A 23,624-nucleotide genomic window follows, 5' to 3' on the forward strand; every position below is an offset into this window, starting at 1 on the left:
TACTACGAATTGATACTTTCCACTCCTCCTCTTTCCTCTTTTTCTCTCTTCGCTCTCTAAAATCAATAAATGAAATAAAAAATAAACACTTGTTGTTCATGGTGAAAACATACTCACCATGTCCTGTTTATACTTCTAGGCTTTGAGGTATTTCTTCCTCCTCTCTGTCCCTGGCAAACTCAAGGTTCAATCCAAATATCTGAGATGTTTTTCTTGACTGTCTCCAGTAGAGTATATCCTTTATCTTTAGAGCTGCTCTAGCACTTTTTACATTTCTCTGCATTTTTCATACAGGATTGTAATAATTTGGGTCAGTTTTCTGAGCTTTTGCAGGCAAGGGCCAGAGCCCTTCCCCAGATGAAGGCAGCACTTGACAGTAGTGGATAATCAGTAAAAATGGGTTGCCTGGAGGCCAGGCTAGGATGATTGAATGAGAGGAACAGGGGTGGCCTTCATGTAACTTTATTTTTTAGATTTTTAAAAAATTGATTGTAGAGAGAGGAAAGCGAGTGCACGAGAGAAAGGTGGTGGCATGGAGGAGTGGGAAACATCAACTCAAAGTTGCTTCTCATTTGTGCCTTGAACAGGCAAACCCGGGGTTTCCAATCAGCAACCTCAGTGTTCCAGGTTGACGCTTTATCCACTGCACCACCACAGGTCAGGCTTTCGTGTAACTTTTTTTTTTAGGTTTTTTTTTTTTACAGAGAGCGAGAGTCAGAGAGAGGGATAGACAGACAGCAATGGAGAGAGATGAGAAGCATCAATCATCAGTTTTTCATTGCGACACCTTAGTTGTTCATTGATTGCTTTCTCATATGTGCCTTGACCGCGGGCCTTCAGCGGACCGAGTAACCCTTTGCTGGAGCCAGCGACCTTGGGTTCAAGCTGGTGAGCTTTTGCTCAAACCAGATGAGCCTGCACTCAAGCTGGCGACCTCGGGGTCTCGAACCTGGGTCCTCTGCATCCCAGTCCGACGCCCTATCCACTGCACCACCGCCTGGTCAGGACTTTAATATTCTTTTATTATTATTTTTTAGAGAGAGAGGGAGAGAGAGAAACATCGATTTGTTGTTCCACTTATCCATGCACTCATTAGTTGAGTCCTGTATGTGCCCTGATCAGGGATCGAGCTTGCAACCTTGGTGTACTGGGACGGCACTCTAACCAACTGAGCTACCTGGCCAGAGCCAATTTTTTTTCAGGTTTTTTTTTTTAGATTTTATTTATTAATTTTAGAGAGAGGAGACAGAGAGAGAGAGAGAAGAAGAAGAAGAAGAAGAAGAAGAAGAAGAAGAAGGAAGAAGGAAGAAGAAGAAGGAAGAAGAAGAAGAAGAAGAAGAAGAAGAAAGAAGAAGAAGAAGAAGAAGAAGAAAAGAAGAAGAAGAAAAGAGAAGAAGAAGAAGAAGAAGAAGAAGAAGAAGAAGAAGAAGAAGAAGAAGAAGAAGAAGAAGAAGAAGAAGAAGAAGAAGAAGAAGAAGAAGAAGAAGAAGAAGAAGAAGAAGAAGAAGAAGAAGAAGAAGAAGAAGAAGAAGAAGAAGAAGAAGAAGAAGAAGAAGAAGAAGAAGAAGAAGAAGGAGAAGAAGAAGAAGAAAGCATCAACTCCCATATGTGCCTGTACTAGGCAAGCCCAGGGTTTTGAACCGGCGACCTCAGCGTTCCAGGTCAACGCTTTACCCACTGCACCACCACAGGTCAGGCTGACCAAAGCCAATTTTAATATTCTTAGTATTAGATGGATTTTAAGCTCTAAGGATGGCCTATGCTCTAAATATCCAGGATGATGCTGATCTATAAAACAGGAACTATTTGCTAAACAAATATTAACTTTTTGAACATCTATAATGTGTCAGACTTTGGTGTTTCAAAGTTGAGTAAGACAAAGTTCCTGACCTCAAGGAGCTTAACATCTAGTGGAGTAATTTAAGAGGCACTAGCATTATCTAGTTTAATCCTCATAGCAACCCTTGAAGGAAGCTGGAGGTCAAGAGATCTGCCCAAAGTGGTAAAGCCAGGCCAGGGCTGGTCTGAGAGGCAGACTCAGAGGTGGAAGTCCTAGTCTCCTACTGCCACCACCGAGTGCCTAGCAGCTCACACCTCACTTCCAACGATAGTGCCCAAAGCTTGGAAGGAGTTGGGCAGGTGGCCACAGTGTGCATCAATGAAGAGCTCCAGCTCCCGGATCTAACCATATCCCAGCTGTCACCTATTAGCTTTGTAACTTTGGGTAAGTGACTGAGTCTCCCAGAGCCATCAGTTTTCTCATCTGCAAAAGAAGAAGAATACTGTAGTGGTAATCCATTGATCTTACCCATACGACATCCAGCCCTACTTCTGCTAACAGCACTCAGGTGTTGCTTTCCTCTCCCCAGCTGTTGGCAATATAGTGGGGGTGGCATATAACTCAAGCTAGCTAGTCACTTGCTTTCTGGAAATGAATCAATGGGGTGACCCAAAGATTGAATTGCACTGGAGTTCATCCATCCAGGTGAAGCCCTGACAAAAATATTACTGGTTCCTAATCCCTGGACCCCTGGTTCCTGACCTTTTATGACTAGTTCTGCTTCCCCTTCCATTTTGTTGCTCCCCATCACAACCTGCGCCGCCACATACCTCTAGTAAATTTCCTTTTTGTTTAAGTTCATTAGAGTCAGTCGGTTGCTATTGCTTGCAACAACAACAAAAAACTTTAATTGATCCAAACACCTACCTTGTAGTTTTATAAGGATTAAGTAATTAAGTGGAGTTTGTAAAGTGCCTAGCCCAGTCCTAGCAGCATAGCAAGCAATCAGTAATGGGTGGTAGCTGTCTATAGTTAACACAGGGTGGGGGCAGGAGGGGGTAGGGCACAGCGAGGAGGAGGGAGGCTGTTACTGGTTTTGGTTCCACTGAGAAACCTTCCCAAGAGCTAGTCAGAAGGACAACAGAAGGGAGGGAAGTCCAGGCTATGGTATGCTCATTTATTCAAAATGTCTTTATTGAAACAGAATGAGAGCTGAGAAAGAAGGAGGCCTGGGAGGATGTCTTTGGGCACGGAATGAAGCCCAGACCTAGTGGTTACTGTGTGGAGCTCTCCTGTCCCCTGACTCTTGTCAAGGAAGTGAACACGAAGCAGCAGGGAGAAGATGGGGGTAGGGTCAGCCCTCGGAGCTCTCCTTGATGGCTGGCGTGAGGCACCTCTTAGCCTTCTGGGCAACCCTGCCATCCTCACTCAATCCTCCCAATCTCCTTGCCAGGACCTAATGTCACCTTTTAGTACAGGCCAGCCTCCTGCCAGGGTACTCAGAGGCCCCTCAGAGGGCAGGGTTGGGGGTGGTAAGCAGTGGGACATGGTCACAGCGGTTAGGGGGTGGCTGCCGCAGCAGAGAAGGCCGGCGGCACAGCTCCCCATCCCGGAGAACCTCAGGCAGGAGCTTGCGCTTGGTTTCTGGCAGAAGCATTATGCTGAGAATGCAGAGGAGGGCACAGGCTGCCAGCACCACATGCTGCAGGAAGGCTCCATGGCCCATGTGGAGGCGCTGAGCTGGGCCACTCAGTCCTCCAAGTGCCCCCAGTGCCATGATCAGGCCCAGGCCTCGGCCCCTGGGAAAGATGGAGTTGGCACTCAGCCTCTAGCTGGGCCTCACCCCAACCCTTCTCCATCAGCCTCCCTCCTTCATCCCTCAAGCCTTGTTCTTGGTGGGTGACTGGGAGGCTTGTCCTTGCCCCGGGCAGTACCCCTGCTCTCACCGGACAGTGGTAGGGATGACTTCAGCAGCAAGGAGGGTACTGAGGATGCCAGCAGCTTGGGAGGAAAAGAGGCCAAGGACAGAAAAGGTGGTGATGGCGGCCTCATTCAGATCTGGAGGACCAAGAGGGAGGTGTGAATGGAGGCGGGAGGTTAAGCTTGGCCTAGTCCCTGGCTTTATCCCCTTGCTCTCTGATCCCATGGCTCTTGCTGGGTGGGCTCTGAGCATTCACTAATTGATTGGGAGAACAGACAGAGTGTGTGGCCAGGGGAAAGGGGAAGGACTGTGGAGATCTGGACAGGGGCTGGTCTTGTCTCAGGCTTGTGCCAGAAGCAGTGGCTGAGCCTGTCTGCGGCACCTCTGCTGAGATTCCTTTGCTGAGCCCACACTGTGGGGAAGGGAAGATGCTCACAATCCCACAGGCCCAGCAGGACCAGGGACGCAATGCCAGTGAGGGTCATCAAGAGAAGCAGGATGCCCCGGCGGCCAAATCGGTCCACGGTGACCCCCAGGAAGATGCAGGCCAGGGCCGCCGTGCCACTGGCCAGCAAGGAGCAGAGGTAGAAGTCCGACGGGCTCCCTCCTCCTCCCACAGGCTGATAGCAGTGGCGAATGGCGTGGGCAATAAAGCTGTAAAGAGGAGGGAAAGCAAAGAAGGGTGCTTGCATCCCCATCTGCAACCTTCCATGGCCCTGGCCATCCTCTGCAGGGGTCCTCAGGCCTTCCCCACCCACCCAGTCCCCATCCCAGCTACTGGCCTGGCCCTTAGCTCAGACACCAGGCTCACTTGGTGAAGCCCAGGATAAGCAGATTTTTCCAGATGTTGCGGTAGTTGAGGAGGGATGCGAGGGAAAAGGAGGATGTTGCAGGGAGAGGACAGGTGTTCTCCAGGTCTTTGGGAAAGAGAGAGGGTGGAGCTGTCTGTTAGAAGGAGCAACAAAGAATCCAGGGTCTTCCCACATGAGTGGTGGGGACCCTGGGAGAAGGTGGCACAGTTATAACCATGCAGAGGGCACCTTCATGTGTGCATGTAAGAGACTATCTCTAGGGACCCCCGTCTCTTACCCTGAAGAGCCTCCTGGGCCTCCTCTCCCAGCATCTGCCCATGGGGCCGGTTCCGCTCAGCCAGGATCCTCAACACTGACTGGGCCTCCTCAATCTGTCGCTTTATTATCAGCCACCGTGCAGACTCCAGAAACAGACCGGGCCATCTGGGGGTGGGAGTGTGGGGTACACGGTGAAGCCTCCCATCTCCTGACACGGGGATGGGAAACTGCCTCTTCTGAGGGGCTGGGGCAGTCCTGGCCAAGGGGCAATGGAGAAGAGGGGGTCTTTGGGCTAGCGCTAAGCTGGAGGGGGAGATGAGAATGGCCAGACAGCAGGTGGAGGGTAATACTGACCCATAAAACAGGAAGAGGATACAGGGAGCGGTGATCATTCGCTGCAGAAATCGCCAGTCCTTAGAGACAAGGGCCAGGCCCAGGAACAGGAAGTGTCCCCCCACCCCCACCAACTCCCCTGCCAGGGCCACCCGAAGCCTCTGGGTTGGGTCGCACAGCTCCAGGCCTGGAGATACAGCAGGGACAAGGAGGAGAGGTCAGGAAGGAAGGAGGTGTGGGAGAGAAGAGGAGAGAGGGAGGGAGGAGGACAGAGAGCGTGATCAGACCCTGAATGGAGGCGGCAGCTGTCCCCTCCCACAGACTAACCTCTGAATGGCAAAGAGTGGAGAGACTTCTCCTCTCTCCTCTTTTGCTCAAACCTGGGAGGGCTTGAGGGTCATAGTCCCAGGTGGGTGTTCAGCATTCCCAGTTACAGGCCCTTCCACATCAGAACTTATTTGACCTTCACATTAACCCTTGTTCAAGGTAACACAGCTAGTTGGGTTTTAATTTTTGAAATAAGACTCTATTCCCTAACGGCAGTAGGTCTAAGGTAAGGAAGTCCTTAAAGATCGTGGAGGGAGAAGGGTGTGGAGAGAAATAAAACCCCTGGATCCTTCAAAGGCCTGGGCAGAAAGACAGCTGGAATTGGGGGCTGAAAAGGGGACTGAGGGGACCGTGGGGGGCAGTGGGAATAGCCTGGGATGCAGATAGCCAGGAGTGAGTCCAAAAGGAACCTCTTGGAGGGTGCCACTCACGCATCAGGTAGACACTAAGGTCAACACCGGCAAGCAGAAAGCCCAGGAGGAATCGAAGGGCCATGACACCTGTGGAGGAGCCTGCAGCAGCCCCTCCCACTCCGCAGGGGCCGACCAGCCCCAAGGTCAGCAGAACAATCCCACGTCGGCCAAACCTGGAAAGTGTGGAGGGCCTCTGGTCACTCAGGCATTGCTGGGTAGGGCCCAGCTGCCCAATTCACAGCTGGGGGTGAGGTCAAGCCCTTGGGAGTAGGAGCTAGACTGAGGGATTGAAACCAGGGTAAGTGATATCTGGCAACTAGGTCCTGGGGTATGGCTGTGGTTCTGCAGGGGTGGGGCCAGACTCTTAGGGATAGGGCTACTGGTCAGAGCTGAGGGCATTTCTCCATGGAAGTGTGACCAACCATCAGAATGGACAGGATATTACATAGGAGACTTGGAACCATCAATCCTGGTGACAGAGATCAGTTGGGCCCTGGTAGGTTGGCTCAGTGGATAAAGTGTCAGCCCAGCATACAGATGTGCTGGGTTCGACCCCTGATCAGGGCACACATGCAAAGTGACCATCTACTTCTCTCTCTCTCATTTTTCTCTCTCTTCTCCTCTTTTGATTGGTCCGAGAGAAAGAAAGAAAGAAAGAAAGAAAGAAAGAAAGAAAGGAAGAAAGAAAGAAAGAAGAAAGAAAAAGGAGAAAGGAAGAAAGGAAAGAGATCAGTTGAGATGGAGCTTGTCTTGCTCAGACTGGTCAGAGAAGATGGGATCATTGATATATGGGGTTGGAGCTACTGATCAGTGGAGGTGGGGTCATTGGCCACTTGTACCTGGGGATAGTATTGGTCAGTGAAGATGGAGCTATTGATCTTAGGGGACTGAGTAACTGATTTTGGAGGATGAGGCCATTGTCCCATGTCTTTGGGGCAAGGGTCTGTTAGTCTATAAAGATGGTCAGTGGGAATGGGACCACTGGCCAGAAGATGGAGCCACTGATCCATGGAAATGGAGATTTAATGCATGGGCAGGGCTATGGATCATTGGGGATAATCCTTAATCTTGAAGATTGGACTATTATCTTTGGGGATGAAAGATAATTCTGATTCATGGGGTGGGGATCTTAGTCTATGTAGGTGGGGCTATTGGTCAGTGGGGATGAATCTATTAATCCATGGGGTTAATCAGTAAGGATGGGGTCACAGACCAGGGGAAACTAGACTATGAATCATTGGTGACAGAAAGGGCTACTGATCCTTGGGGGCCAAGTTTTGATCTTTGGGGATATAACCAGTGATCTATGGGGATGAAGTTGGGATCACTGGCCACTGGGAAGAGGGTCCTAATCCCTGAGAGTAAAACTATTGACCCAATAGAGTGGGGCCATATTTCCATGGGGATGAACTTATTGTTTAATGAGGCTAAGGCTACTGAATTTAGGAGACTGAATTAGTGGTTTTAGAGGATAAGGGTATGATTCCATAGGAATCACTGGTCTGTGAAAATGAGGCCACAACTGCATGAGAATAAGCTATTGACCTATGGGTTGAGGACAATTTGCCCACAGGGATGTGTGACTACCAGGTGGGGAAGGTAAGTATTGCTTTTGGGGGATTGGATGATTGAATGTTGGGTTGTCTTTGATCCATGAGAGTAAACATATTAATCCATTTGGACAGGACTTAGATCAGTGGAGATGAGTCTCATAATCCATGGGGATGGTCAGTAGAGGTAGTGTCGACAATCAGAGAAAATGGAAGTTTTGATCCCTGGCCAGAGCTACTGGTTGGTGAGGATGAGCTGATCTTTAAGATGAAGCCAATGGAAATGGGACTTTTGGTCTGAGAGGATTTGAGAGCACTGAAGACCCATGAAGATGGGACTTTTAATTCCTGGGGGAGTGGCTATTATGATAATTTATCTATGGGGGTTGAACTATCATTTGTTTGTAGAGTTGAACTATTGGTTGGTGGGAATGGGGCTATTGACAGTTAAGAATTAATATAATGATCTTTAGAAATGAGGCCATTGAGTTGGAGCTAATAGTCCACATGGATTCAAAACCCTGGGCTTGCCTGGTCAAGGCACATATGGGAGTTGATGCTTCCAGCTCCTCCCCACCTTCTCTGTCTCTCTCTCCTCTCTCTCTTCCTCTCTGTCTCCCTCTCTCCCTTTCTCTCTCCTCTCTAAAATGAATAAAAAAAAAATAGTCCACATGGATGGGGCTATCAATGGGGATGAGTCTATTAATCTATGAAGATGGTGAGGGAGGTGGTTAGTGGTACAGAAAACAATAGAGGAAGAACTATAGAACAATAGAGGACTTTAGATGTGAAGAGAGAGGGTTTTTGATCATTGGGCATGGGGCTATCGTCTTTGGAGATGATGCCATTGATCCATGGATATGTAGAATGGGGGTGAAGTCATTCCTTTGTGCAAAGAGGTATGAAAGGAGTATTTTTTGATGGGGAGTACAGTTGAGACACGGGTGGGGTTGTATATCATTGAACAGAAGTCCCAAGAAAGCTGCAGAGTCCAGCAACTCCTCTTCAGCTCTTGGGAACACCAGCTGCCTGAGATAGCCTCCTTAGCACTCCCTCCCCTCTGCCTGCCCTGTCCCCGGGCAGGCCTCACCTGTCTGCAGGGTAGCCCAGGAACAAGTAGCCAGAGGCAAAGCCCAAGATGAAGAGGATCTGCTCCAGGATCACCTGCCAGCCCAGGTCACACACCAGATCCCACTGGGAATGTGAGAGAGATGGAGTGGGTGTGAGGCCCTGCGCTGGCGGCTCTCAGCCCGCCCCCAAACCCGCGGCCTACCCAGGCGCCTCACCTGGCCGATGGCGTTGGTAGTGAGCACCGGCAGGCCGTTATAGTCCCAGTCCCTGAGACAGTGGTTGAAGTCCGGCGGAGCAAAGCCACTGCACGAGGGGTCGGTACTGGTGGGGACGCGGCTGCCGGCGCTGGCTGCAAGCGCCGCGCTGGCGACGCCAACGCCGGTGGCGTTGGTGGGTTGCTCCCAGCCAGAGGCATTGGGGGCAAAGCCGTAGTGGCAATGTAGGGGGGGCGCCAGCGTGAAGATAGGGTCCGAGGCCAGGCCCAGCGCCACGAAGAGCACAGGCAAGCAGCAGAGGCCGAGCTGCAGCTGCTGGCCCCCGCCCAGCGCCCCTATCTGGGCGAGGAGCGCCTCGAAGCTGAGGGGGCCGGGGGGCACGGCCAGCGACAGGCTGCTGCCCAGCCCGTCGCCGCCTGCGTCGCCCTCCCCCTCCCGCTCGCGCTCGCGCTCCCGCTCACCCTGCAGCTGCTCGGTGGGCACTGCATCTCCGAGGGTCCCGACCTGCTGGTGGGGGGCGGGCAGGTAGAGGCAGAAGAAGGGTGAATCGGCAAAAACCGCAAAGCAAGGGAAAAAGGTTGAACGCGCGCGCGAAGGCAGTTACGGGCGGGGGATGTGCGGAGGAAAACGCCAGGCGCTTGGCTCGGGTGCTGGGAGGTGATGGCGTAGCCCTCGGGGTGCTGGCACTTACTCCGTTGGGGCTGGGAGTGATCTCTACAGTGCTGTCGATTTTGTTGCCGCCCCCGCCATTGGGCTCGGGGGTCCCGGTGGCCACCCGGGGAGCCAGCTTGCCGACTTCAGCGGCCCTCCCGGGCCTCACCGAAAGGATGCGCTGTCCTCTGGCCCAGTGGCGCGCCGGGTGCCCGGACACTGAGGCCGGAGAGACCCCTGTCTGAAGCTCTGCAGCCGCGGGCGTCTCCTTCGTCTCTGCGATCTCTGCGCCGATTTCTCCTCCCCTTCCTCCAGACTCTCCTCCCCTTCTCACGTCAGCAGAACCTTCGGTCCAGACTCTTCGTCAGAGAGAGGAAGGGGGGCCAGGGCCCAGGAGAGGGAGGGGATAGATTCTGTCTGTTCCCTGCGTCTGTGGGCCATTGCTGTAAAAAGGGGGGAAAAGTTGAAGAATAGTAGCTAATCCAGGCAGAGGCCAGAGATTCCTTCGTTGCTTCCAATTCTCCCTCTCATCCATCATCCATCCATCCATCCATCCATCCACTTATTCGTTCATCAGTAAAATTTATGAACCTTCTACTCTATGCCTGGTCTTATGCTAGGCTTTGGGGATAATAGAATTGACAGGACACTCTGGAGGAGTTTACTGGGAGGGAATAGATGAGTGCACTGACAATTACAGTTCATGGTATGCATGTAGAGGGATGGGTTGGACACTGTACTCAGTCCTGGCTGCACTCCTGTACAAGATCACTTCTCCATGTTTCATTCTTGTGGAGTCACCATCATTTCTCAACAGCATTTGACACTGTTGACCACCCCTTCCTCTAAATCAGTGGTCCCCAACCTTTTTTGGGCCACGGTCCGGTTTAATGTCAAAAAATATTTTCACGGACCGGCCTTTAGGGTGGGATGGATAAATGTATCACATGACCGAGACAAGCGTCAAGAATGAGTCTCAGCCCTGGCCGGTTGGCTCAGCGGTAGAGCGTCGGCCTAGCGTGCGGAGGACCCGGGTTCGATTCCCGGCCAGGGCACATAGGAGAAGCGCCCATTTGCTTCTCCACCCCTCCGCCGCGCCTTCCTCTCTGTCTCTCTCTTCCCCTCCCGCAGCCAAGGCTCCATTGGAGCAAAGATGGCCCGGGCGCTGGGGATGGCTCTGTGGCTTCTGCCCCAGGCGCTAGAGTGGCTCTGGTCGCAACATGGCGACGCCCAGGATGGGCAGAGCGTCGCCCCCTGGTGGGCGTGCCGGGTGGATCCCGGTCGGGCGCATGCGGGAGTCTGTCTGACTGTCTCTCCCTGTTTCCAGCTTCAGAAAAATGCAAAAAAAAAAAAGTTAAAAAAAAAAAAAAAAGAATGAGTCTCAGACGGATGTAACAGAGGGAATCTGGTCATTTAAAAAAAATAAAACATTGTGCCTGACCAGGCGGTGGCGCAGTGGATAGAGCATTGGACTGGGATGCAGAGGACCCAGGTTTGAGACCCCAAGGTTGCCAGCTTGAGTGTGGGCTCATCTGGTTTGAGCCCACCAGTTTGAATCCAAGGTCGCTGGCTCCAGCAAAGGGTTACTCGGTCTGCTGAAGACCTGCGGTCAAGGCACATATGAGAAAGCAATCAATGAACAACTAAGGTGTTACAATGGGCAATGAAAAACTAATGATTGATGCTTCTCATCTCTCTCCGTTCCTGTCTGTCTGTCCCTGTCTATCCCTCTCTCTGACTCACTCTCTGTCTCTGTAAAAAAACAAACAAAAACAAATAAAACATCGTTCAGACTTAAATATAAATAAAACGGAAATAATGTAAGTTATTTATTCTTTCTCTGCAGACCGGTACCAAATGGCCCACGGACCGGTACTGGTCAGCGGCCCGGGGATTGGGGACCACTGCTCTAAATACTTTCTCCCTTGACTGTTAAGTCCTGCACTTGTCTGGTTTTCTCTTGCTCCTCTTTTTTCCGCTGTAGACTCAGACTCACCCTCCTCTTCCTCAGCGTCTGTGATCCTCAGAGGCTTAGTCCTAGGTCCTCCTCTTATTTCACAGTTATGAGCAAGTGGGAATTACACCCATGCCCATAGCTTCACCCTCAAATATAAACAATGCAAACCAACACAAACCTGGTTCCCAGATTTACATTTCTAGCTCCTGTTACAGAACCACCTTCCAAAAATCAGGTTTGTGTGTCTAATGAACTGGTAAGCCAAACACCGAGACACCAGTGCTTGAAGATAAAGGTTTATTCGATTTGGCCAAATCAAGAAGCCAGGAGAGCAAGACCGCTCAAGTTTGTCTTCCACAAAAAGCAAAATTGGGAGTTTTTATGCAGCTAGGGAGTAGAGGAGGGGGTCTTTCAGGAAACCCAGGGAGAATTATGTTTTTTCAGTCACCGTTGATTGTCAGTTTCACTCCCAGCTCTCTCTGAACCCCAGATCCTTGAAGTCACTTTGACCTCTTACTTTGGATGACTCATAGGGACCTCAAACTCAGTGCCCAAGACCAGGCTCATGTTCTTCCCCCAGTAACCTGATTGTCTTTAAGTGCCACTCAGTGAATGGCATCCTCATCATCCAACTGTGGCCAGATGCTTAGTTGACAGCTATCTTCCTTAGCCTCACATCAAATCCTTTACAAATTCCTGTCCATTTTACTTCTGTATAATTCTCTGATATTACACTTCTCCCCATCTCTACCATTAGTCAAACACAGTCTGCTTTAGCCTCCTAATTCCTAACTAGTGCTGTGTCCACTGTGTTCCAATCTCCTTTTCCTGTGTTATATATGTGCAGACGTAGTGATCTTTTCAAAATACAGATCTGTTCGTGTCCCTTTCCTGTTTAACAACCTTCAATGTCTTCTCCTCACCAGCAAGGTAGATAGTATCACATTAGGCAGTTCATATATGGTCCTGCATGCTTGCCCCATGCTCTCTGTAGCTCCAGCTCACGTCTCATTCACTGCAGTCACACCAGATGGTTTTCTATGCCACAGGACCTTTGCACAATCTTGTCTTTATGCTAGAACTCTTCTTTTCTCCCATAGTCAAATTTTTCTCATCCTCCCTCAGCTTAAGCATATTTGCCTGAGAAGCTTTCCCCAACTCCTAGAATTGCTAGACATTGTAATTTACAGACCAGCAGCACCCACATCACCTGGGAGCTTGTTAGAAATGCAGAATTGCAGGCCTGTTAACCAGATCCTTATTAGATGCACTTGTTTAAGAAATTTGATACCTAATAGGTACTTTATTCTCTAATCTCAGGTAAGGGGTAGAAAGGAGTGTCCTGTAAGTCAGGAAATCCATTCCTTCTCCACTGAACCACACTTGTCTCTTGTTTAGAAATTTTCCAAATATGGTAAACTCTTCTAATGCATTTTTAGCAGCCTCCCACCACTTCCCTCCCCCCAACTCATTTTAGCACCTTCAGATTTACTTTAGTGCCGACACAGCCAACATCCCTTGAGGATTTGTCTGTCTGTGCTATGTCTGCCTGGAATAATCCCTTAACTTAATGTGCTGGGCTGTTATATTAGTTATCTTATTAGGGCCACAACCCCATGAGACCATTATAAACCTCTTGTCAAAACTGAAACCGGGACCCAGAGAGACCAACAGGACACACAGGTACATGGTGTGTCTGAGACTTGCAATGAGACCTCTAATTCCAGGCTGATCTCCTAAAATTCTCTCTGGATGATGCAGAATTGCTCCTGTTGTCTTCAACACACAGGGGTGAATTTTGGTGGCCCCAGAATCTGGAAATGAGTTTTTCTTTTGAGTGATGAGGAAGAAAGAACCCACAATGAAGGTGGCAAATGCATAGGAGATGCCAAGACACTAGAGTGTGATTGAAGTTTGGGGTGCTTCCAATCCAGTCACTGTGCCAGGGCATAATTTAGGAACGAACTAAAGCAATGGATGTGTGCCTTAGACTTCTGTTGTGACAAATGGCAGAGGTCCCCAAACTTTTTACATAGGGGACCAGTTCACTGTCTCTCAGACCGTTGGAGGGCTGCCACATACAGTGCTCTCACTGACCACCAATGAAAGAGGTGCCCTTTCCGGAAGTGCGGCGGGGGGCCGGATAAATGGCTGCAGGGGGTCACATGTGGCCCCCGGGCCATAGTTTGGGGACGCTAGAGTAATCCCCATCTGTACTATGGTACGTCTCCCCAGAGCCCTGAGGACTATGTGGTAACACACTGCATTCATCAGCCCTTTGGCTTCTCTAAAAGATTGTGTGTCTAGAATGACCAGCAGGAAGCCTAGGAAGGCTGGCTAGCAGCACTCTCAGCTGAACAGCTACATACTACAGCACAAAGCTGGCAGTTGAGGTGAATTTTTCAGCACAGCACCTTAAAGGCTCCTGTGTGGCCAGCCTCTGTAAAACCACATAGGCACCTCTCTAATATCATTTGACAATGAGGGCTTGAAGAGGCCCCCAATCAGCCACCAGCGTCTGTCTTCCTGGGGTGCTAGTTGTCAGACTTTTCAGGGTTCTTGGTGTCTCAGCTCCGATAGCACCTCCCAACCATCCTGTCCCGCAATGGCCTCTCCCCTCATCTAGCTAGTCTTCACATTATTCTGTTTATTTCTATTACCATCAACTGTCAAATCTGTGGCAAGTGTTTTTCATTAATTTACTTATTTTAACAGATTTATGTCCATTCTACCCCCATGATGATGGCACATTATGGGAGCTGAGAACCTGATAAATGAAAAGTTGTTAATTTCCCCCCAAGCCCGTAAAGGGTCCTGTCCATAGTGTGTGCCCTGTAGGCTTGGCTGAGGAGCACCAGGTTTCCCCCCACCCCCGGCTCCCCAAAAACAGTCAGGAAACCAGACAACAGGGTTTATTGAGGTGCACGCCTGGTGCCAGAGGCCCGGCTCTCTCCAGCTTCCTGGCTTCTCCGTGCCCTTCACATTCCAGGTGGTTAATGTCTTGCTCTCATTCCCAACTAACAGTGAGGCACTAATGATCCACAGACAAGAAACAGGAGAAGAAAGGGGCTCTGGGTGGACCAGATTTCAGCCACCTGATTCTCTGTGGGGCTAAGCTTCCAGAGGAGGTGGCAGTGCAGTGACCAAGTACCTTCACCCCAGTCTGAGAGAGGAGAGAGTCCAGTTCCTCCCTGCCCCAGAGGGCCTGGCACCTGCTGCTGACAAAGCAGGGAATAATATTAAATAAAAATAATTTATACAAAATGGCTCATACAAAAAGCTGCGGGATGGGGGAAGAGACACGCCTCTGTGAGAGACTGAGATGACTGGATGAGGCAGGAAGGAGGAGAGATACCGCCACCTCTCCTAATCCCTAAAACAGGGCTCTGGCAGGCAGGGGGAGAGGCGGAGTGGGGCCAAGGGATCCTCAGGGGGCCAGGCTGGTGAGCAGGGCGGTGAACTGCAGGGCCTGCTCCGCCAGCTCTGTCACACACTGCACCATCTCTTGGGCTGCAGAGCTGGATGGGTAGCCCAGGGCAGCCCCCTTGACAGCAAGCACAGTAGCCCGCAATGCCTGGCCCAGTGCTGTACCTGCAGCCCCAACTTGTGTTCGCAGAGGGGCCGAGGCTGCCAGCCGGCCCAGGGTGTCCCCAACAAACACCAGGCGGTGAGCAGCCACCACTACTCGCTTGCCATGGGGCACGAAGAGGCGTGGGGGCTGGTTGGCCCTGGTGCTGGACATCAGGGCGGCCACGGCTGCCTGCAGTGCCGAGTAGTGGCTCTGGCACTGTCCCGCATAGAAGTGCAGGAGCTGCAGATCTCCAGCAGGCAGAACCAGCGGCTCCCCTGGGGACAGGACCTCCTAAGGGCGAGAGGAGTGGTCAGTGGGAACACTCTCATTAGTGTCACTTCTGGTCTCACTTCCTTTCTCCTTCCCTCCCTTCGTTCCTCAGTCCTTCCATTCTTCCTAGTGCGATCCCTTTAGCTCTTACCTCTGCCTCCAGAAAATTTAGATGCTCATAGCGAGTGGCAGAAAAGTGCTCAGAGTTGATGTCAGATAAGTCTGGATTCAAACAACCTCAAACAAATCTCTGAATTTCAATACTTGCTTATCTCTAAACTGTGTAATCTAGTATTGCACTGTCCAAATATAATGTGAACCACACATGTAATTTTAAACTTTATAGTAGCCCACATTAAGAAAAGTAAAAAGAAATTGTTTTGTTTTTAAACTCCAAATATAAAATGTTAATTTTGACATCTATTCAATATATAAGTTGAGATTTTTATTTTCATACTAAGTCTGCAAAATCTAGTGTGCATTTTATATTCCAGCACCTTTCAATTCATACTAGACACATTTTGAGTAATCAATAGCCATATGTGCCTAGAGCTACCATACTAGATAGTAACTGGCAGGTTAGCAGCTGCCTCCTAAGGCTGCAGTGAAGATGAATTGATACAATATTTAGAAAGGGCTCAGTGGTTAGTGTTGACCCATGCAATGTACTTAGTACAGGTTCTGGCACTTGGTAAATATCTGATAAATAGTAGTTATTGTGACTAAGACCATTTTAGACAGAGTCAAGGAGACCACCTCACTTTCCTGAGGACCAGAAAGATTAACTGGCCACTTCGGGGCCCCTAGCTCCTTAATGATGGAGCTGGGATTAGGAGCCAGGTCTCTTAGGAACCCAGGAATTCAGTTGCAAAGAACCTCAGAAGTCACTGGCCCAGTTCTGACCCACTGCCCAGAAACTTTCTGCTCCCAAGTGCTTGGTTTTCTGATTCCTCTCCAACACATTCTTTCCCCTCTTTCTGAATTCCTGATACCCTTTTCTAAGCTCTAGCTCCTCCCTGTTAAATTGTAATACCTGTCAACTCCAACTGCTCCGTTTCACTAAACTTTTACCCCTGTCCTAATCTAGTTCCCTTGATGATTTAGTTAAGAATACTCTTTCCTCAGCCCTGGCCAGATAGCTCAGTTGGTTGCAGTATTGTTCTGAAGCACAGAGGTTGCTGGTTCGATACCCAGTCAGGGGACATTCAGGAACAGATTGATGTTTCTCTTTCTCCCCCTCTCTCAAATCAATAAAATAAACATTAAAAACAAACAAACAGAATACTCCTTCTTCTAGTTCCTGCTCCTCCTCCCCCAGCCCCCCTTCTCTAGCCGCACCCCCACTGCAGTACCTGCTCCTCTGGTGGCCCCCTTTCCAGCAGTTCAGGATCCCTGGGGAAAACCTTGTCCAGGGGCGTAGATCCCTGAGCTTTATCCACACCCTGCAGGAAGGGGTCGGGGGCTCAGTGCAGGGCAGGGGCGACAGGCCAGGGTGGCCTTCCTGGCCCTTCCTACTTCCCCTTCCTTTTAGAGATCTCCCTTGCCATCAGAGGTGACAGGAGTGCAGGTCTGGAGAGGTCTGGTGGCAAGTCAGAGGGCTTAGGGACCCCAGCCCTGGTTTAGGGGAAGGAACGCAGCACTGGCACAAGTGGTATGGCCAAGTACTAGGGTCCCAGGCCAGAAGGTGCAGGGTCAGGGGAGGGGAAGGAGGGGAGGAAGGGAAGAAGGGTCTGCATTTGGGCCCCAGGCCTCTTTGCTCCTCCCCGTGATTCTCCAGAGAGTATTTTGGGTAGGGCTGGCTGGAGATGAGCTCACCTTTAGGTGGACATAGTCGTATTCCTCGGCAACTGGGATGCCCTCATACTCATTGTGGTATCCTGCTGCATCATCCTCCACCTCCTGGTCCTCTGAATCCCCCTCAACTTTAAGGCCCCCATAGCCAGGCAGGTGGGGTGGGGGTGGGGGCAGAGGCCTGTCCTGGATGCTGCCCTTTCTGCTTGGAGCAGGAGAGGGAGCCAGGGAAGGACTGGGGGCTTCAGGGACAGGCAGGGCAGGTAAAGGGCGGCGGGACAGGCTCTCAGCAGAGGGCAACCGGGGCCTATGTGAGGGAAGAGGGCTTCTGGCCAGAAGCAGGGCCAGGCTGTCCGGGTCATTGGAGGCTGAGGCTCGTGGGGGCTCAGGAGAAAAGGGTGTCTCTGGCCCTAGCAGGGGCACATCATAGATGCCCTCATCAGTGGCCCCACCTTCCCCATCTGCTAGCAGCTCCTCAGGTGCTTCGTAGAGATTGAGCAGGGCTGATGCCCGTTTCAGGTTGGAGGGGGCAGCATAAAGGGGGGGGCCTGGTTCTCGGCCCTCCTCCCACTCCAGATCTGGCTCCAGCTCTGATGGTGGCTTCGGGGCCAGAGGTACGTCATAGGGAGCTTCGTCCTCTCTAGGGGGTTGCAGGGTGACCCGAGCCAGAGGGCGGGAGAAGGAAGCAGGGGAGTCATAGGGGCCACTGGAGGGAACTCGAAGGGCAGTGGGGGGCACGTCGTAGACCTGGAGACGGAGCAGCTCGTTACCATCAGGTTCAGCACTGGGCTCCCTCCAGAGCTACCTGTTCCCTGCCCAACACATGCACGGACCTCTAGTCCTCACCTCCAAGGCATCTCCAGGCGCAGCCAGTTGGGTCTCACTCCCTCTGGGGACCTTGTAGATAGGATCAGGGGAGGGTAGACAGGGTCCACCTGGAGATCCTGAGGTCAAACAGGGCCGGGCTGGGGGTGGCACCACATACACCTGGGAGGTCAAGACACGTGGGTCAGAAGGAGGAAGTCCAGGGAATCAAATAATGTATGCCTTGGAGGAGTGTAGACTCTTTCCAACCCCCTCCCTGTCCCAAGGGCAAGTAGAACCCAGAAAGGGTTGGTGGATAGGCTTCCTATAGCAGAGTCCTAAGCAGAGCTATGGCCTGAGGGCTCCCCCTGCCTAGCCTCGCTGCAGGCCCCAGCAGAAGAAAAAGAGGCTCTTGTGGCTTGGGGTTGGAAGGGCTCCAGCTCTCACCTCCTGATCCTCATTGCTGTGCTCTGGGGCTGGATATGGAGAGCCAGGCTCGGCTGGGGGCACCTGGGAGAGGCTGGGCTTGGGTGCTGGGCCATCAGGAAGGAGTTTCACTCTGTTGGCGGGCACAATGCCCTGCTGGCCATGCAGGGAGCAGAGGCACCAGCCGTCCAGCCCACCAGCACCCTCCCTCTGCAGTACCCGTAGAACATCCCCTCGGCGGAAGGACAGCTCCTGGGGGGACTCAGCCGTGTTGTCGTAGAGTGCCCGGGCCAGCTGGGCCTGGTGGGTGAGGTGGGAGTGGGAAGAGGGGTCTTCACATACATATTACACATATTAGGTCACAGCAGCTCCAGAGGTACGTCAAAACACTTTAGAACTCCTCTTTTCCCAAGATAAAAATTTACCTCCTGTCTCAGCCCTTTCTGACCAGGCCCTGCTATGTCTCCCTCTTCCTTTCTATTCCTTGAACTAGACAAGCTCTTTCCCAACTCAGGGCCTTTGCACTTGCTGTTTCCATTACCCAGAAGGCTCTTCCCCTGACTAGCCCTTTTCTATCCTTCAGTTCTGCTTCAATGTCACCTTCTCAAAGAGAGTTTTCTTCACTCTTTTTGTACCTCATTCTGCGTCTGTCTCTATCCATTGTTTCCTTCATAATACTTTATACTATTCACCTATTTACTTTTTATTTATTTATTATTTTTTTAAATTTTTTTACAGAGACAGAGAGTGAGTCAGAGAGAGGGATAGACAGACAGGAACAGAGAGAGATGAGAAGCATCAATCATTAGTTTTTCATTGCGCGTTGCAACACCTTAGTTGTTCATTGATTGCTTTCTTATATGTGCCTTGACCGCGGGCCTTCAGCAGACCGAGTAACCCCTTGCTGGAGCCAGCGATCTTGGGTTCAAGCTGGTGGGCTTTTTTTTTTTTTATGGAGTCAGAGAGAGAGTCAAAGAGAGGGATAGACAGGAACAGACAGACAGGAACGGAGAGATGAGAAGCATCAATCATTAGTTTTTTGTTGCGCATTGCAACACCTTAGTTGTTCATTGATTGCTTTCTCATATGTGCCTTGACTGCGGGCCTTCAAGCAGACTGAGTAACCCCTTGCTTGAGGCAGCGACCCTGGGTCCAAGCTGGTGAGCTCTTTGCTCAAACCAGATGAGCCCATGCTCAAGCTGGAGACCTCGGGGTATCGAACCTAGGTCCTCGGCATCCCAGTTCAATGCTCTAACTACTGCGCCACCGCCTGGTCAGGCGCTGGTGGTTTTTTTTCTCAAACCAGATGAGCCTGCGCTGAAGCTGGCGACCTCGGGGTCTTGAACCCGAGTCCTCTGCATCCCAGTCCGATGCTCTATCCACTGAGCCACCTCTTGGTCAGGCTACTTTTTTATTTTTGATTTCTTCCCTTACAGTATAAGCCCTGTGAGAACAAGGACTGCTATATTCTTAGCTTCTGTGATCAGGCCTGACCTGGAATCAGTCCTCAATAAACATGCTAAACGATTTTTTTCCAAAGCCTCGTGTATACAAAGAAGTCCTGCTCAGGTCTCCTACAGAATCCCATTTACCTTCCTTGTTTTGCAGTCAGCATCCCCCACAAGCAAAAGGTTAAATAAAGCAGCTGCAGAGACCCCCTCATTCTGAGAGGGACAAGGAGAGGCCCAGCCCAGATAGTACTTGGGCATAATAAGGAAGAACATAGAAAAAACCCTAGTATTTGTTATCAGTCTGAGCAAATAAGGTTCTCAGAAGAGGCTGAGGTTACCATGAAGAAAAGTGTATAGACTCGTGTGTGTGTATGTGTGCATAGGGGGAGCTGGTGGACCAACCAAGAGCAAACATTTATCAGCCTGTTTGCAGTTCTGTCTGGTAGGGGCATCTAAGCATTTTCCTCAGAGAGCCACATGTTGAGGTAGTAAGCCACAGATTCCAAGTACAAATTATGTATCCACACACCGTGCCAGTCTTTGCATTAATGATCTCTTCTCATTTGATCCTCACAGCAACCCTGGAGGCAGGAGCCATCATTATACTCATTTGGAAAGGAGACTGGTTCAGAGAGGTTAGTACTTTCCAATGACATAGCATGTGCAGCTGGTGGAGCAGGATTTGAACCCCAGGCTGTTTGATTCCAGAGCCTATACTCTCAATCACTCTTCTACTGCCTCTCCACAATCACAAACATTAAGGACCTAAATTTTTTTTTCTTGTATTAGTAACTGTGGTTAAGTCAAGAAGGTCCATGACTCAAACATGACTCAAGCACAGTTTTCCTTTGCTAGTCACCCTTCACATGGCTCTGGTTCCACAATGTTCTTTGGTAGACTCAAGCTCCAATCACTCACAGTATTGAAATATACGTATTCTACTTCAGTTATGTTTGCTAAGTGACTGCGTCTGCTGGTACAGCTATGTCTTTACGCAGTGAGGCAGAGAGCAGGTAGTTGGGCATTCCTGAGTGGGTAATCTATATATATGGGCTAATTCAGTAAGGTCTCAAGCTAAAGATTTCTGGCAGGCTGTATTTGGCCTTCAGGCCCTGGGGAGAGAATACCCTGTTCAGCCACCAAGAGTGCATGTTTCTCTTGGCTGGTGTTTCCCTCAGGTGGAGAGTCCTTATTGGCGGGTATTTTCAACAACAAACTAACTTCTCCTCTAGCCTGATTCTAAAACCATCAAACCATTTTATTTATTTATTTTGGCAAGACAGGAAGGGAGAGAGATGAGAAGCATCAACTGTAGTTGCGGCACTTTTTAAAGTTGCTCATTGATTGCACCGTTTTCTGATTATACTGGCTTCTGAAGGATACTGTCCTACAGAAAGAAAACATGCTAACCAGATGACACAAATTCCTGATTAGCATGGCACTTTTCTTTCTAATTGTAAATCATAAATTGGTGGTTTCGATCTAGCCAGGGGTTGAAGAGTCTGGAGGCAGACAGAAGTGGGCTTGAGTCCTGGATCTATCCCTTTCTAACTGGATGATTTCGGGCAGGTTGTTAAACCTTTCAGAGCCTGTTTCCTCTGTAAAATTCCATATCCATATCCAAATAATCAGTTTTTGGATAATAGTACTATCCTCACAAGGCTATTATGAAGACTGGATGAGATAATACAACAAGCAACCAGGACAAACCAAGACAAAGCTTAGGGCTAGTAAATGCTCAATAAATGTTAGCTGTTATTACACTCCTGTGGATTTGATTAGCGTAAATGCCCTCACCTCCCACCTCTGGGTAAGAAGAAAAACCTACCTCCTGGGACTACATAGCTGACCAGCTGGCTCCTGAGCCAGCATCTGTATGTCAGGGCACACCTACTATTTTCAGGATCTCCCACTCTCCCAGCTGAAAACCATGATGGTTTTTCTCACCATCATACAGATGGAGGAACTAAAAGGAGTTTGGTTTGAGAAGGAATGAAAACTGAACTCTTCCTAAAGGGACATGGGAGGATGTCAGGAGCCATGTTTCTCTTTCCAGTCTCCTTCCCAGAGTATGCATTCAGAGTGGGCCAGAAAGCAGGTGGCAGCCTTGCTTTCACTGAGAAGCTTAGGGCCTAGGGAAGACTGGAAAAGGGACAGAGTTGTTTAGATTTCAGACAAGGCGAGCAAGACAGAAAGCAGAGGTGGGGCTGTGGTGAGCTCCTCCCAGTGTTGGGGTTTGAATTCTGTCCAATGGGGCCAAACCTCTGGGCCTGGCAATTGCAGAAACCCAGGCCAGAGTTGCTAATAGACTGATTGATGAGGGGTGTGTTCACTCCTGCTCTGCCCCCTCCCACTGTCCCATCATGCCAGCTGTCTCCTCCCTTTGTCCCCAGAAAGTGGCCAGAGGCTGGCTGACATCACCTACCCCCTCTTCCTATTTTCTTTCTCCCAGCCTGATTTCCCTCATTGCTCCATTTCCTCCCTTTCTGTCATTGCTCTAGGGTCTTCTTGGGCCCTCCAGTCTCTTCTTCCATTTTCCTGCAGCCTCCTCCATTCTTTCAGCCCCTCCCAACCTTTTACTTGCTTCCCAATCACATGCCCCTGCTAGCCACCAGTGGCCCTCCGTTTCCACCAATAAGTGAGCAAATAGGACGCTGGCTACACTTGCCCCCTCCTCTCAATCCAGGACAGCCTCTAGAAAGAAAAAGAGAAGAATGGGGAGGAGGAGGGGAAAAGGGGGAACCCGGACCTAGAAGGAGCTAGGGATGAGGAGTGAGAAAAGAAAACAAAAGTGAGAGGAGAGGGACACAGCCTCTTCCAAGAAGAAAGGGACCAAGGAGAGAGACAAAAAGAAGGCAGAAATAAAAGTGACAGGAGTGCAGGGCAGCTGTGGGGGTCTCTGCCCAGCAGCCTCCTCTCCCCGGTGGACTCACCGACGTGGCTATGGCCATGGCCTTGGCCTCCCGCGGGGCCTGCTCCAGGCCAGGCTCGGTCTCGCTGACTTCAGCAGCGGCTGCCCCGCACCATGGAGGCGGCCCCCGGCTTTGGCGCCTGAGTCGTGGCCTCCGCAGAGGTTGGAGGAGGAGAAAGAAAACCCACAAAACTCCCCAAATGGGAGGCAGCTTGGCCGGGCAGGAGGAGGAGCAGCGGGGCGGGCTGGGGCGTCGCTGCGGGACCTCATCCAAAGGCGCGCTCTCTCTACTGTCCCCGCGGCCTCCCGGGGGCCGCCGGGTTGGCCAGGCCCCCGGAGCTGCCTGCCCTAGGCCGTGGAGGCACCCCAGGTCCGCACGGTCCGGATCCCTTCCAGGGCAGGGGCAGGCGAGGAGGAGGGAGCTAAGGCGCTCGACGCCTCTCCCGGCGCTCAGGACGGCCCCGAGGGCTGGGAGAAGCTGCCGGGGCGGTTGGGCTGGACAAGCGAGTTTAGGAACCAACCCAACCCCACCTGGGGTCAGAGAGCAGGGCTCCCAGAACTGTGGTTGGGGTGGCAGGGGCAATACGGCGGCCTCGCTGCAGGCGGAGAGGGTAAAGCTACAACTGAGCCATATGACCCTCTTAAATTCGCCTAACTTGGCGAAAGGAGGCCAGGCTGACTGTAAAGGCCTGGGAGTGCGTGGCCGTGGGGTTGCGTTGCCTGAGTGGCTGCTTTCGGCCACGCCACTCTCACCCCCAGCGGCGAGGCGGTTGGCATTCACGTACAATCGCTCTCAGCACATCCGCGGTCGGGGGGTGCGGCGATGGCACGCGGCGAGGCTCGAATGGTGGGAAGGCCTTTTCAAAGCCAGAGAGGCTCACCGGGGCCCACGCGCCCTCCTCTGCCTCTTAGCGGCAGCGCGCAGGGCCACCCGCGCCGGCTCCCACCCTCGACTGCCTGCCCTCGGCGCCCGCCCGCCGCCCGGGTCATGCGCGCCAGGGACAGGGCCTCTTGGCGCCCCTAGAGCTTGGGGCAGCTTCCAGATGTCTTTGGGAAGGGGAAAAAAAAAAAAGGCCACAAAGCTAAAGGAGCAAAGAGAAGGTGAAGGAGGG

At 51.2% G+C, this 23,624-nt stretch overlaps 2 protein-coding genes across 4 annotated transcripts; both read right to left on the reverse strand.

Moving 5' to 3' along the window:
* Positions 1-2,936: 2,936 nt before the first annotated feature.
* SLC22A17 (solute carrier family 22 member 17) lies at positions 2,937-11,855 on the reverse strand. Its single transcript, XM_066276712.1, has 11 exons — positions 11,806-11,855; positions 9,372-9,690; positions 8,681-9,184; positions 8,485-8,588; positions 5,863-6,017; positions 5,126-5,291; positions 4,791-4,936; positions 4,513-4,618; positions 4,138-4,355; positions 3,727-3,838; positions 2,937-3,579 (listed from the first exon to the last, which is right to left on the reverse strand). Exons 1-11 carry the CDS (start codon positions 11,853-11,855, stop codon positions 3,291-3,293), a joined length of 2,169 nt encoding a protein of 722 aa, XP_066132809.1. The 3' UTR covers positions 2,937-3,290.
* A 2,330-nt stretch (positions 11,856-14,185) lies between these two features.
* EFS (embryonal Fyn-associated substrate) lies at positions 14,186-23,290 on the reverse strand. Of its 3 annotated transcripts, XM_066277461.1 has the most exons (7): positions 22,535-23,288; positions 18,172-18,450; positions 17,767-17,907; positions 16,945-17,667; positions 16,482-16,571; positions 14,880-15,150; positions 14,186-14,503 (listed from the first exon to the last, which is right to left on the reverse strand). In XM_066277461.1, the coding sequence occupies exons 1-7, from the start codon at positions 22,550-22,552 to the stop codon at positions 14,442-14,444; spliced, it is 1,584 nt and encodes a 527-aa protein (XP_066133558.1). In that variant the 5' UTR covers positions 22,553-23,288; the 3' UTR covers positions 14,186-14,441. The 3 variants fall into 3 exon arrangements, with proteins under 3 accessions (XP_066133558.1, XP_066133557.1, XP_066133559.1); XM_066277460.1 differs by having other exon boundaries at positions 14,186-15,150; positions 22,535-23,287; XM_066277462.1 differs by lacking the exon at positions 18,172-18,450 and having other exon boundaries at positions 14,186-15,150; positions 22,535-23,290.
* Positions 23,291-23,624: the final 334 nt, after the last annotated feature.

This window comes from Saccopteryx bilineata, chromosome 4 (genome assembly GCF_036850765.1).
Source record: "Saccopteryx bilineata isolate mSacBil1 chromosome 4, mSacBil1_pri_phased_curated, whole genome shotgun sequence".
Classification (NCBI taxonomy): Eukaryota; Metazoa; Chordata; class Mammalia; order Chiroptera; family Emballonuridae; genus Saccopteryx; species Saccopteryx bilineata.